Source organism: Halictus rubicundus, chromosome 6 (genome assembly GCF_050948215.1).
Source record: "Halictus rubicundus isolate RS-2024b chromosome 6, iyHalRubi1_principal, whole genome shotgun sequence".
Classification (NCBI taxonomy): domain Eukaryota; kingdom Metazoa; phylum Arthropoda; class Insecta; order Hymenoptera; family Halictidae; genus Halictus; species Halictus rubicundus.
Window position 1 is genome coordinate 15,251,153 of NC_135154.1, and position 15,810 is coordinate 15,266,962.

At 38.2% G+C, this 15,810-nt stretch overlaps 2 protein-coding genes across 2 annotated transcripts; both read left to right on the forward strand.

The window, feature by feature from the left end:
• Nucleotides 1–940: 940 nt before the first annotated feature.
• Nucleotides 941–9,194, forward strand: LOC143354867 (uncharacterized). Its single transcript, XM_076789242.1, has 11 exons — nucleotides 941–1,009; nucleotides 1,718–2,029; nucleotides 2,457–2,699; nucleotides 2,972–3,364; nucleotides 4,649–4,993; nucleotides 5,253–5,507; nucleotides 5,622–5,906; nucleotides 7,220–7,270; nucleotides 7,523–7,843; nucleotides 8,175–8,417; nucleotides 8,596–9,194. Exons 1-11 carry the CDS (start codon nucleotides 961–963, stop codon nucleotides 8,997–8,999), a joined length of 2,901 nt encoding a protein of 966 aa, XP_076645357.1. The 5' UTR covers nucleotides 941–960; the 3' UTR covers nucleotides 9,000–9,194.
• Nucleotides 9,195–11,917: 2,723 nt separating this feature from the next.
• LOC143354742 (pancreatic triacylglycerol lipase-like) lies at nucleotides 11,918–14,963 on the forward strand. Its single transcript, XM_076789019.1, has 4 exons — nucleotides 11,918–12,011; nucleotides 12,377–12,682; nucleotides 12,842–13,084; nucleotides 14,026–14,963. The coding sequence occupies exons 1-4, from the start codon at nucleotides 11,963–11,965 to the stop codon at nucleotides 14,427–14,429; spliced, it is 1,002 nt and encodes a 333-aa protein (XP_076645134.1). The 5' UTR covers nucleotides 11,918–11,962; the 3' UTR covers nucleotides 14,430–14,963.
• The last annotated feature ends 847 nt before the right edge of the window (nucleotides 14,964–15,810 follow it).

Genomic DNA, 15,810 nt, shown 5'->3' on the forward strand with positions numbered 1-15,810 from the left:
TATCCTAGGACGAGATGCCCCAAACAGGAATGCACCTGATGCCGTTTCAATAGAATACCGGTTCTGGTTTCAAAGTCTTTTGACAGCTTGTGCGGATCACATAAAGAACAAAAACCGGTGGAACCACTTCTCCTGCAATGGGTTTATCAATGTTGCTAGGAGACCCACGGCTAAGAGTGTCAGTGAAACGCAGCGCTGCGCTTCTTCGCTCTTTTTAAATGGTTACAAAATAATTTTCATTCAAACGGGTCACGGGTAGTTCGCATGTACCATTTGTGCGTGCAATTTATGAATATTACATTTATGAATTTGATGAATTTATGGATGATGCGCATGTTTTTTTAAATGCGAGCAAACGTGTATATTAAGAGACATTAAAGAGATTTTTAAAGTTTAAAGAATTTTTCAGTTCGTAAGTTGAATTTGCTCGTCATTCAGGTGTTTATAAAACAAACTAGGAAACTAATACTACTTACCGTAATTGTAATATTTTCAGTACTATCCGAAATTTCTATCGAAAACATAAGGCAGATTTGAAATGATTGATTTTTAATGGTTGATTAATGTAAGATAACTCTATGTTGACTAAATCAGTAAGGATCCGTTGTATGGAAAGGGTCGAGTCTCCCAAACGGGAATACGCTTGACCTTGCTATAAGAAATTCCTGTTACACCTGTTCACCTGATTCTGTTCACCTGAAAGTTCTGTCCTGTTCCGAGAACGGGTAATTAATGAGTGTAGCCAAATAACATCCACTTTGTATACATGATTTATATAAATGATGCGGTTGATGAATTTGTACACTATCAATGGAGCAAAAAATATTTCCGCAGAATTGTTTTTGAACTTGTTATCTGTCGTTGAAGCGTATTTGCTTTTGTGTGAGTGAATATTTAAATGGTTGAAGGAGGGATGTACCGTCAAAGTCAGTAAGTACCCGAAGTAGAATTAGTATAACCATGGCATCCTTGTTGGGCAGTCTTGTAAAGGAAGGTGAAAAAGTACTCGGTTAGTATATGAATACTTTTAAAATAATTATTAGATAATGCATACTCTACAATACAAAATATTCCATTAAATTTATTTTATACATCCAAATTCATTTATTATTTGAAGAATGTTAGAGAAAAAGTTATAGCTTGAGCGGGTCAATATTGTGGTAAACAGACAAATTTTATTAAGATTGTATTTTTCAAGATTTTAAGACCATTAATATATTTTTTAAATAGATTTTTATGTCTAGTTTAACAAGTTCTATAGAGAACCATATATGGTTTAAAGCAATAAATAAATTAATATTCTATACAGGATTCAATCATTTTATTGAAATTTATTTTAACAAATGCTAAACATAATGTTCTTTCACTTTGGCACATTATGTTAGGTGAGGAATTGTCTGAGCATGGCAGTCTAGCTCTTATAAATTTCCTGGCTAATGGCTCCACTAAAGTTTTAATATTTGTTGATTATTAGTATCACAAAATTTATATTAATATCTATTACAACTTAAAAATGGACACATTGCATACACACAAATTCTCCTATTCTACTTCTGATTTAATTTTTATTTGGATAGATGTTATTCAATGGGTATTTCAATCGATCGCGTATAAAGTTTTCTTTAATTTTTAACACTCGATGGATATACAGTCTCGAAAATATTATCATCATTCACTATAAAAACTAACTGATTACACTGTTGTGATCATACTAAAGGTCTCGCTGGAGTAATCGAGGATAAGATTAAAGATGAACTTGAACTTCTGGCACCCGAAGATATGTTGGAGAGCAATCCAATAAACGAAGTAACACCGTCTGAAACCTTGGCACAGACCCAGCTTGATTTGTCGGACCGTGTCTTGTTCTACCTTTATACAAGAGCTAATCCAACCGAAGGACAAAAATTGTTTATTGGCGATGTTGATGCATTGCAGACGAGCAACTTCGATTTTAGCAAACCAACGAAAATCGTCACCCACGGATGGATAAACACTGTGCTCAATGACGCGGTCAGTTTGGTTCGTGATGGTAAGGATCTCTCGCAAACAAATTTTATTTAAAAGCTTTTTTTTTTATTGCTGTGATGAAAACTAATCAATGCTTCTAGCTAAAGAAATCTTCAAAGGTTCCCAATGCATATGTCACATTCCTTGTTACAAGATTGCGGATTTTATGCCTTTATGACGAAAATGAGTAGGACAAATGCAAAAGAGAAAATACACTTTCATTTAACTTGAGTATCTTACAATTGACTTGGACAATTTTTGCAGTCTACTTATTAAAACATTAGTTCGAGACCATTTATTCCGTTCAATGAGAAGAATCAGCCTGAAACTGATTTCTATTTATTACAGCTTTGTAACGTAAAATATTTTCACTCTTGAACATGTTGGACTTTCGATACAAATATAATTCTGTACTGATTAAAATTCCATTTTCTTTTCTATTTCTCTAGCTTACTTGCAACATGGAGACTACAACGTTGTTGGAATCGACTGGGGCAAAATTTCATTCAAGCCGTACTTATGGGCCAGCAGCCGCGTCCCAATGGTCGGCAGATTCGTCGCCACCTTTGTCAACTTCCTTCAGTCGCAAGGATTGGATTTATCAACATTGACGATCGTCGGTCACTCACTTGGCGCTCACGTAGCCGGTTTGGCAGCTCGTTTTACAGAAGGCAATGTGGAGCATGTTGTCGGTACGTCATGCGTACTGCTTTTCATATTTTTCACCTCGGTTTTCCTCCTCGATTCTCAGAACGAATCAATTATTACCAAGGTTTACATTTGGTCAACAAGAAACTCAAGTCGCTCGAATTTTAAGAAAAAGTTATTAGTTTTTGAAGAAGGATCCACTTAATTTTGTCCCCGTCTGTATATTGAAACAACTTTTTTACATTATTTCGAACTGCTACAGGTTCCGTGCATAGTCGCAAACATAACAAACCCTGTGATTGATTTGTTTTCATAGCTCTGGACCCCGCTCTTCCGAACTTCGAAAATGCCGGCCCAGGCGAGAGAGTTGCTCGCGGTGACGCAAAATACCTGGAAGTGATTCACACGGACGCAGGTGTTTTTGGTTACGTAGACCCGATCGGGGACATTGACTTTTATCCGAACGGTGGTTCTTTGCAACCTGGGTGCGTCACCAACACTTGCTCCCATCTGCGCGCGTACAAATATTTCGCGGAATCCATCAACAGCGACTCAGGCTTCGTGGCAGTGAAATGTAGCAACTATGCCAACTTCCTCGAAGGTAAATGCCGATCGAATACCAAGGCTATCTTGGGAGGTCCGAAACCGAACTACGAAGCCAAGGGAACCTACTTCTTGAACGCAAACAAACTCCCCCCCTATGCTCAAGGTGAATTTTAAGTAATACGATGAGTCTTCTTGTGTCTGATGTATCTTGGAATTGTTGTAATTACATGTAACTAAAAACTTTGAAAATAAATTTGAGAAATATTGCAAATTAAAAATTGTTTAAAACCGTAACCGGTCCCGTGTCGATTAAATAGTTAAAAACAGTATCTGTGTGAGAAATATCTTCACTGGGGCAACCTGACGTCGCGTTACAAAAAACACGAGCACACCTGACGTCATCACACGAAATTTCTGACGCACAGTTCTCGATACAATTTGCATAACCACTCTTCAAGGCAATGTCAGGCAATACAATCAAATTGCACAGCATTAATCATGCGATACAAATTTGATTTGAATAGAACATTCCTCTGTTTTTACCATTATTTGAGAGATGCACCAATTTATACAAAACGTTCATTCATTTATTTACAAAAATAGAGTCTAGTATTGTATACTTATGATGCTTTCATAGTCAAATTGAAGACAGTTCAAAACAAAGTTACATTACCATAAACATTTTTAGTGGCGCACAACGTTGATGACGTATGTGGAAAAGTAGCTTTGAGATGTTTACCTCTGATACATGTTGACTTTTTTGCTTCTGCTTTATATTTCATCCTTTACTTTCTCTCGATTGCACAGGAGTGTAAGGATACACCTATCCTCCTTGCCACTCCCAGTCCTTTCATTTCTCTCGTTTCCCTCTCCGTCTTCCTGTTTACATCTCGGCGAAAACAGGTCCATGTTTCTCTATTTTGCATCGACCCTTCTCGTTCCTTCTATTTAGCTCTGTTTCCTTGTCTCTTCAGTCCTGGGGACTATATAAAGGAGCGGTAAAAGTCGAACTGCAGGTCCAAATTTGAACGAAACATGAAGGCGTACGCTGTGCTTATTTTGCTGTTCGTTTACAACGTTGGCGGTAAGTTTTTGCAACGTCTGCAACAAATATCCTTTGCGGAACGATCAATTTTTCTATGAACTTCAATTGATAATTTTACCCCCTAAATTGAAGGAAGAGTCGTGTTCAGTCACACTCTGTATGCTTATAGATTTCCAAAGTTCTTTTTCTGAAATTATTATGCATCAAATTTAAATAACACGAATTATTAAAATTATTGTCGATACTTCAATGAATGGAATAATTAGAATTATTTCTTACATTTCAAAAATTTAAATTATTTCAATAATCTTTCATTTAAAATTGTCATTGATTAGCGATATTAGCTGCAGACAGGTATCGAAAAATATATTCGGTGCAGAGGATAATTGACTACACTTTCAGGATTTGGAATTTCTTCATTGATTAAGGAAAAACTTCTTGGCAAAACTGTCGATGAAATTATCGAGGAAGAGAAACATACTCTCGATCCCGAAGATCAGTGGGAACCGACTCCAGCACACGAGGTAACGTCAGGCGAGAGCCTGTCGGAGACAGAAAAAAAATTGGCGAACCGGATCTACTTCTACCTGTACACAAAAGATAATCCGACTGATAGACAGCGATTGTATCTTGATGACGTAGATGCACTTAACAACAGCAACTTTAATGTTAGCAAACCAACGAAAATCGTCACCCATGGATTTCTAAACACTGCGTACAATAGCGCGGTCACTTTGGTTCGTGATGGTAAGAATCCTTTATAAACTATCAATCAACTATACTTCTCACATATTCAAATTTATACTACATTTTTACATTTTTATTTTTCATAGTACAGCATTTTTCTGCCAATTTAGAGCGCGTTCGGAACGGAGTTTTGCCACTCTAATTTTAGTAAATAGCAGTCAATATTTGTAAATGCAGCGTTCATTTCATCGCAACTGTTGAACTTTTATTATAAGCATCTGTAATGACTGTGAGCCTAATTCCTTTGTCTTTCGCGAAGCTTACTTACAGCATGGTGACTATAACATCATCGCGATCGACTGGGGTAAGATAGCGTTCCAGCCATACGAATGGGCCGCCGAACGTGTTCGTATTGTGAGCGAATTCAGCGCCAAATTCGTCACTTTCCTTTGTACGCAAGGATTAGATTTATCAACGGTAACGATTGTCGGCCACTCTCTTGGCGCCCACGTAGCTGGATTGACGGCGCGTCTCGTCGATAAAAACGTCCCCGAACCCGTCCACCTCGTCGTGGGTAAGTCATGTGTACTGATGTTGCCAAAAATGAATTTGACTTTCTTCACACAAAATACAAAGTCAAAGGAATGTATGCAAAATGACGATACTTACAGATTTCCCTTTGTTACAGCTTTGGATCCTGCGCTTCCAGATTTCGCACTCTCTCAACCAGGCCAAAGGGTTGCTCGCGGAGATGCAAAGTATGTACAAGTGATTCACACGAATGCAGGTGTTTTCGGTTACGACGAGGCGATCGGGGACATCGACTTCTATCCTAATAAGGGCGGGAGCCAACCCGGTTGCAGGTCTAACACCTGTGCTCACCTGCGATCCTACAGATTTTTCGCGGAGTCTATCAACAGCGAGTTAGGCTTTGTGGCGGCGAAATGTGTCTCCGACTCTGATTTGAACCACGGTACGTGCAATTCGGACCCTAAGACTCTCTTAGGAGGTGTCAATCCGGACTATAACGCCAAAGGAGTATACTATTTGACCACGAACGAAAAGTCTCCTTATGCGAAGGGTCGAATTTAAGGTGAATTAGCAATCACGTTCCTTCACAAGCTGACTGCAATACTAACACCTGTTCTCGCCTGCGCGTGTACAAGTATTTCGCTGAGTCCATCAACAGCGACAACTGTTTGGCGGTGGAATGCAAGACCTGTTCCAAGTTCGAAAGGGAGAATGCAATTCGAATGCTAAAGTCGCCCTGGGAGACGTGAATTCGGACTATAACGTAAAGGGAGCATACTTTTCGGACACGAATAATAAATTGCCATACGCGCAGGGCGAAGCACAATGACCAATTGTCTAATATTTGACGTATTTTGGAAGTGTATGTTTAATTACCTTCCTTTATGAAACATTAGAATATAGTATTATTGTATCCTATCGTGATGTGTACACGTTCACTATGTGTACACAATTATTCTAGTACATGTATCTGAGAAAAATGATAATAAACTGCATAATGAAAATCTGTCTACGATTATTTAAAATTATGACAATAAATTTTAACACCGAATATATCACTGCCCGAATAACCGATGTGATTCCAGAATGAACTGATCGAATAGGTTTCTTTATTCAAGCAGATGTACATATATTATAATAAAAATCGTCTAAAATCTCGATGAATTCAATCTCGTTATTTTTATAAGTCAACACACACCAGCCCCTTCTAATGCTCGTTAGGTTGTTATATGTTATATTATTATTTTATGCATATTACATTGATTACACGTATCTAATCATAGCCTACAGAACGATTCATAAACTATGTAAATTAGACTGCGAATTTTTCTTGAATTCTCGAATCTTGATATGTGAAATCGCATCGTGCTGTTTACATAGCGATAGCAATTATCGGGGCAGTATATTAACATGTTACAACTAACGGTTCGAATTAGTACGCACGAATGGAAATGATCATAAGCATCAATGGACGGGGAAAGAAAAAGCAAAAGTTTCTGCTCTCCTTCTCTCGTTTCTTCCGCCCTCTCACATCGAGCTTGTATACAATTCCTACGCCCACTCGAAATGTTATTTTGTTTTCATATCTCCAATGTGATTGCTTTTTTTATTTTGTTCTCCCGTCTAAATCTGGCCACGCTCGTACATGCTATCTTACTACATTTATCTTCTCCTTTTGCTCTTTCCATCGTGACACGTTCTCTCTTTTCCTCAGTTCCGAAATGTATATAAAGGACTCGCAAAATTTAAAATCAGGCATGATGGCGTACGCTCTCCTCGGTTTGCTGTTGATCCACAGCATCGGCGGTGAGTTTCCACGATTCTTGTAAAAGTTTCATTCTATTGACAATGTAATCATAAACATATAGCAATTGTCACTGCTAATCTCTTCTTAGCACAGTTTCACGAAGAATAACAAGATTCTTTACGCTTCCGGTGAAACATGTTTTCTCGCATCTCTTCTTTCTTCTCTCGCATTGTGAGACTCACGTCGAACTTGCATTGTCTTCTGCGACTCTTAGCCTGTTCTAGGATATAAAACAATTCCATGATTTACAGCTCTAGAATTGCGGAGAGCAGACGTGGAAGCGCTGATAGAGAATGAGAGAAACCAACTTGATCCGGGAAACAAGTTGGCGAGTTATCATCTGAAAGAAGGTACGCCCAACGAAACCTTGGCGGAAACGGAGCATGATTTGCCGAACCGGGTCCACTTCAATCTCTACACAAAAGCTAATCCGACTGACGGACAGCGGTTATACTTCGGCGATGTTCACGCGTTGCAGAAGAGCAACTTCAATTTCAGCAAACCAACGATATTTGTCACTCATGGATGTCTGAGCATTATCAATAATGATGCTGTCACTTTAATTCGCGACGGTGAGAGTCTTGTATAAACTATCTACTGTCAATCTAGCCAATAAATAATCGAAGACTGGGTAGCAAGTCTCCGAGACCTATCGTAGCCAACAGCTGTCCTAAGCCTATGCCGGAGTCATTTCTGACCCATGCGGATGTATCACTACAGTTTCTTCCGATATAAGGCGATGGCTTGGGACCAGCTTTCGTCCTATTTCGGATGACGAAGAAAAAGCGGGGACAAAAAAACGTCGTCTTATATCGGAGTAAATGGACTCCTTCATAGCGTACGGAGGGTTAAATTATGGGCGATTAAAATCGTATTTCTTGTTTCATTATTTTTTTGTTGCAGCCTACTTGCAGCACGGTGACTACAACGTCGTAGGGATCGACTGGTCCACTATATCATTCACTCAGATCAGCTGGGCCAGTGATCGTGTTCCGATAGTGAGCAAATACATCTCCTCTCTCATCAATTTTCTTCAAAACCAAGGATTGAATCTGTCGCGTGTAACCATAGTCGGCCACGGCCTTGGCGGCCATGTGGCCGGACTAACGGCTCGCCTTGCTAAAGGCCAGGTCGACCATGTTGTCGGTAAATTTTGCAAATTAATCTTAAATTAATTATTTCCACTCTTCGATTGCGAGAATGATTACCACCACGGTTGACATTCAGATTGCGGACAAACACGCGTATATTTTTCTTAAACAAAATGCAGCTGTATATGTGAGAAATTATTTCTTCTGAGACTTTCAAAAATCGATTTCCACAGCTTTAGATCCTGCTCTTCCAAATTTCGCACTCTCTCAGCCAGGCCGAAGGGTTGCTCGCGGAGATGCGAAATATGTGCAAGTGATTCACACGAACGCAGGTGTTTTGGGTTACGAGGAGGCGATCGGGGACATCGACTTCTATCCTAATAAGGGCGCGAGCCAACCCGGTTGCAGGTCTAACATCTGTTCTCACCTGCGAGCCTACAACTATTTCGCGGAGTCTATCAACAGCAAATTAGGCTTCGAGGCGGTGAAATGTGACTCCGACTCTGACTTGAACGAGGGTACGTGCAATTCGGACCCTAAGACTCTCTTAGGAGGTGTCAATCCGGACTACAACGCCAAAGGAGTATACTATCTGACCACGAATGAAAATTCTCCTTTTGCGAAGGGTGCAATTTAAGGTGAATTAGAAATCATTTGATAGTTTATGTTTTGTCATTGAATTGACTATATCGATGAATATTTATGTTGATGGTACTGGTAGGCACACAACAATACGAATATAAAAGGGAATGTTAATATAATATAATAATTAGAGTGCGGATTTTATGCATTTATAGCACAAATAAGTGAGTGAAATACAGTGTGAAAGACATTGGAAGAATATGTTTACCCTGTGAACTGTTATTCCCAATTGAAATATATTATTAAGCGAAGGAATATATTTTATTCAACTCCGGTTTCCTTCCGTTCGATGCAAAACTTTTTACATAAAAATCGCCAGTCTGAAAATAGTATAAAAGAATGTCTTTAATTAACATTTCTAGTACCGAGATTATATATTAGTCTTATTATTGCATGTATGATCTTCACGATGCTGTTTAATGTATTAATTGGTTTTGAGTTTTCAACACAAGAAAAATGAAGTAACAATTTTTACACAAATCAATATCATATTTTAGTTTCGTACAGGAATCACATAATGAAATGAAAGAACACGTAAAAGTATATGCATATTTTAACAACTATAAAGACTCGCTTAAGCTCGGTGAATACTGGATTGAAGCGTTGTAATTATTTAAAAATACCTAATCGATTGAAGATAACGATCGACAACCATGTTTTCGATTGGATCTGAATGGACATTAAGTATCAGAGAAAAAGATACCATATACGATACACGGATAAAAAATAAGGGAGGAAAAAATATTCCTAATCTGCTATCTTGCTATTTCCTTAATAGTCGATTATCAGCCGAGATATTACACTCATTTTCTTTCGCTGAAAGGTTCATGACTTCCGGCAAAGTTACCACCAATTCGAAAGCGAAGATACACCGTGAAATATGAAGTAATGTATCCCAAATGCAATAAAATTGTTTATCGATCAACCGCCTGTTCAATTTCCGACCGGTCGTCCTGCCGGAAAACAATTAACGTTGTTTTCTCTCCTAAACTGTCTATCACCAGCAGCTGGTTTTTCAATTGATCGACTCTCGGATAACTCGACCACCAGTAATCTAAACCCTTTACTCGTTATGATCGCTCGCACCGAATTAGTTTTCCCGAACGATACTCTAACTGCTCGTCTCGCACCCTTCGATAATTTTGCGGCAACAGAAATTTGCGTTATTCCTCGGGAAATATTCGGACAATCGAACGTTTCACGAAATTTATTCAGTATCATCTTCCGATACATTTCCAATTTTTATTCCCATCCTCCCTCCTACCTTTTTTCATAGTTTATAACATTGTTTGCAATTTAATTTAAGATTATATTTATTTGATGCAGTTATTATTTCGTTCGAAGATAATTTTTATTACTGAACAGATCTTTATGCACATGTAATTCATAACAATATTTCAACTCGACAGAGACACCGAACCTTAAATCTATAGCTTTATTGAATGTACATTGAACAATAACGACATATTGGTAAACAACTGTCGATTGAAGAGTGAATGTCGCATTGTCAGTATCGTAAATCAGGATAATGGTTGCTCGAAAGATAAATGACAATTCATAACGCTGAATATGCGTGTTATTATATTTCTAAGGCGATCGGTCATCTTATCATACCAGTTTTTGCGTGTTAATTTGACGTTATTGGAAAGTAATAATTAGTGTGCGAATTTTATGAATTTTCTTGTGAATCAAGAAGAGGAAGACATTTCTATGTCAAATCTGTTTGTTGTAATAGAGGTGTCAAATTTCTATTTTCTATAAAAATCTGGAGTCTAGTAATAGCATAGCGACACATTCGTATTCGTATTCTCTGACATTATGATTTTTGGCTTGAAGATGTCGCAAATCAAGTGGCAGGTCTAGAATGAAATATAATGGAGTTTCCATGTACATGGTATTAACAAAATAAATGTATCTTGGAAGATCGTTATGAAGTAACTCGCAGACGAAGACTTTGAATTACTTCGTCTTCAGGTTACTTCATGATGTCTGCTGCCGAAGACTTAGCACCCAAAAGAAAAACCACGTTTCTATTCATCCGGCGATCGGATCCCCTTCGAACCCACTCGAATGACAGTCATCGGAAAGCGTATCCACCGCGGCAGACATTTTGCAGAATTTCAGCATATTTGCGTTGCACTCGTGCGTATTGCCAAGTGAAAATTGCCAGTTGGGAAATTGTCGCCAACGGAGGAGCGTAGAAACCGTGGCCTAAAGGACCTCGGTGTTACTAATTGTTGTCAGCTGTCTGCCACGTGGATCCAGGTGCTCAAGATTAAAAAATTCCAAATCACCGAACAAGGAAAATGAAGAATCCCAACACGATCCCTGGTTCGACAATTCCTTGGTTCACATTTGCATAATTTATTTCTCAGATAAATAATCCTGTACCTTGCTATTTATTTCTCCAAGGAAATCGCTATCTAATGAAATCTATCTTCGTGTATAATGTACAATAATAAGTACCTCGCTGACTAACTGTTAAAGAAATAATACTGACTGAAAAGGAAGAATTCTGAAGTTCTGAGTTAAAATTTTTCAATTCGATTTATTGAAGAATTGTCCAATCGTTGTTATTATTATCCACACTCAGATGCTTAGGTGTTCTTGTAGAAGTAACATTGCGAAATCGATGGAGGTAAAAATCTTTTATCAGATTCGTTTTCCACCCTGTGTCGAGCATCCTCGCTTATTGTGTTGACAATTATTGATATCGTGTTATCTATTTTTTTTTTATTTTGGAAAGAACACAATCGGAAACTGCTAAGGCATTTAGCTAATTAATTCGCTGCATCATAATCCAACTATCAATCTTTGTTAGATCGTATTTAATCTGCTTGCAACGCACGACTTAACGACGTAAACTTTATCTTATCGTGCCACGACGTATCAATCTTTTCGATTGATACCTTTATAAGGGAATCTCAAATGAGTACCACCAGCAAAGTTCAGTGAAACATGATGGCGTACGCTCTGCTTAGTTTGCTGCTCGTCTACGGCACCTGCGGTAAATTTTTGTTAAAAACATGATATTTTGCATACTCTCCCTTCCATGTTTCTCTGTTTTCAATCATTATTTTCAATTATCAAGTATTCAATTACCATAAAATAATTTTCTTTTTGTTGCAAATTCAGAAAGTTTCTCATAAGTATGAAACATATTGTATCGAATATTTTCAGGATCGGAATTAAAAAAACACAAGAATACATTTTTATGATAACAATTAAAGGATCAAAATGATTTTTGGAATAAAAATTGAAGGAGGATAAATATAATTGTTTCGGATACAAATTAGAATTAAAGGAAGAGAGAAACGATTTTTTAGGATAAAAATTTGTAGAATTACAGTGACATTATGTTTTCTTTCACAGCTGCCACATTGCCAAAGGACCCTGATAATGAGACGGTCCTGACCAACCTCGAAGTACCCGAGATAGGTGATCTAATGAATGTAGACACCTATGACGAATCCGAGCAACAAACGAAGAAGGATTTGCACAATCGAGTCTTCTTCTATCTTTACACAAGGGCGAATCCGACCAACAAACAACAATTGTTTCTGAACGACCTAAACTCATTGAGGAGGAGCAACTTCAACGCAAGGAGGCCAACAAAATTGGTTACACACGGCTGGATCAACTCCGAGGGCAGCAACGCGTTTCAGTTGATTCGTGATGGTATGTATCCTTCACAAACTGTCAACTTCTTCTGGCAAAAGGATTGGCGAAAGCTCGACAGAGATTTTCTTCTTCTTTGATAACTTCTGAAGATTTGCTGAAGTTTATTGCTATGGTAATTCGATTTTCTAATGAGGAACTTGCTTTGCTCTGTTGCAGCTTACCTCAGGCAAGGCGATTTCAACGTCATCGCGATTGATTGGAGCACAATAACACTTAGGCCATACGTATGGGCTACTAAACGCGTTGTAATGGTGGGCCAATACAGTGCCAGCATGATCGATTTTCTTCGGTCGCAAGGAATGGATTTATCGCAAGTAACTGTCGTCGGTCACTCTCTTGGTGGTCACGTCGCCGGATTGGCAGCCCACTATGCCAAGGGTCAGGTTGCTAATGTTATCGGTAAGTTATGCATGTTCATGTTGCATCGACCTTTCTTTCTTCTTCATTCCGAGGATGCGGGGAGCGCGTGATTAACATTTTTTTTTCTGCTTGGACAAACACGTTTGGCCGATTCTTATTTTCTGATAAAATTTCTTGTCCCCGCACGGTTTCTCTCCAATTCTTTTTTGTATGTCGACTCCAACAGTATAATAAACGAAACGAAACGAAGACTGTCTAATATCGTGTACTACCTTTAACGTTTATACAACAATAATTGTATGTCTAGCAATAAAAAAAAGACATTAGATATTCATTTGAGCAATAATCGCCTGATTTTCGCTCGTAAAAGGCTGACATAGATAATGGTGAAATTAATCCCGCGGCCTACTGAAAAATTTAATGATGATCTCTAATTTATAACTACCGTTTGATTCAATCGCAGGAAGAATTTATTTCACGTGGGATTACCGATACTCCACTTAATAGAGGGAACGAACGATCAATGTTGATAGTCGATATAGTGTATACTGATTTTTTCTTTCACAACATTGCACAGTCATTGAAATTGTAAAAATGTTCTGATGAGAAATATTTGATCGAACTTCTCTATGGAATCCGATATAATGAAAATAGTAGCAAAGCAATTAACTGTCCGTTTTATCACAGCGCTTTAAGCATTTAAATACAGAAATACGTCTGTTTCATTTGTTTCAATCGAATCTGTCGAAACAGTGTAAACATAATTGTTAGTATTGTATGAATTATAAATTATTTTGTAAATTCGATACCACCGGTACCCAGGGACTGTAGCGTTGATCTGGTTAATAATTAGACCTAATACCATCGATTGACAAAAATTGAAATGGCTTGTAGAGCTGAATATTTTTTATAAAATTCCTATCATATTTCGTGGAATTAATTTCTTAGTTCTCGTGTTAAGAAATGTTGCATCTTTGCAGCTTTAGATCCTGCACTTCCCGAGTTCCAGTCAGCAAAGAGAGGCGGCAGGGTTTCGCGAGACGACGCGGCATTCGTACAAGTGATCCACTCAAACGGTGCAATTTTTGGTTACGAAAAGGCAATCGGGCACGTCGACTTTTATCCTAATGGCGGCGCCATACAAGCCGGTTGCGTCACAAACACCTGCTCGCACCTGCGATCGTACGAGTACTTCGCGGAATCTATCGACAACAGGAATGGATTTTGGGCGGCGCAATGTGACAGCTACCTTAACTTCCGCAAGGGTGTATGCAACGGTAACCATAAAGGTCTAATGGGAGGTCTGAATCCGGAACGTTACCTCAGAGGAACATACTTCTTGTACACGAACAATAGAGCTCCGTTCGCGCGGGGACGATTTTAAACTGTGTCGTCGATCACTTCTATGGATCGTGAATCAGATAAGCATAATCTCCTGTCGAACTATTTCTGCGATTGTTGAGAAGTGGAATTTTTATACTATCTGATATTAATAATCGTGTGTTTGTGTGTGAGTGATTGGAGACTGGATCTTACGTGTTCAATAGGAAAATTACCTGAAAATTATTTTTAGGACGGCGTTCGTCTGTCTTCTTTTTATTTTCGGGCGTCGGAAAAAAATTTTTTATGCTGTTACGTGGAATAATAGTTGCAAATGTAGAAATAAAAGTTCTATAGTATAAGAAATATCTCATATATTGTATTCTACATTAAGGAATTTATACATATCATACGAAAGTTTAATATAATATAGTTTAATATAATGAGTCAAGTTTCATACGAATTACTGTTTCGATTTTTGCGTACTGAAAATTTTGTAAATATCCACCGAATTAAGTAAATACGATTCTCTGTGTAACCACAATTAGTTCGCTTCCAGAATTCTATTAAATAAAAGATTTCAACCTATTTAATCGAGTATCCTTTCAAGAAGATGTTTAACCCTTTCACATCAGATTTTCTCTGTTCTCATACAGTAGTGGTTAACATAGAAACTTATAGGTTTGTTGTTCAAAAAATTAATTGTTATTAGCCAGCAGATTTGATGCTTTTGTGGTCAAAATTAGTAGATGATTCCTCGAGACTGCGGCTTGTCATCGTCTCTTTGGCCTAGAATCCTTATGATGGGCTACACTGATTATTTAAGCAGAAGGGGTTAAGTCTGTAATCTCCGAAAAATGTTCGGTGAATCAACGCCGGTGTGAAGACATTCCAGTCGGTGAGAGAAATACGTGGACACAGGGTAACGCCGGGTACGATTAACGCGGAGGTAACGGACACGTTTCCTCTGGTCACCCTTCGAGGTATATTTAATAACCACTCCTCGTTTTTATACCCTTGCGGAAACTCGTTTTGTGACCACCTCTGACCGTGAGAAATCAGGTCGACGGGGAGAGTTGAAAAAGCCAACTCTTCGGCGGATGCGCGCGCGCGTTGCCTTGTACAGGGTGTCAGGAAACTTATGGTATCTTGAGAGCGACTTTTCAATGATTAACATTCCCAAAAACTCACACACGTTTGTTTAACATATTGCCCACCATGTCATCCATATCTGAATGACGATATTATTCGTCCAGAACTGAAAACGAATTTTTAATTTACAGCCCTCACAATTTACCAATTTTCGTCAAATCTGAACAAAATGTGTACAAAGTGAAACAGTTGAAAGTAATTGCAAAATTGCTGTAGAAAAATTCTTGGATTACAAGAAAGTAGAGGTACGTATATAGGGGTGAATGTATAGAAAATAATAGAGATTGTTCTCA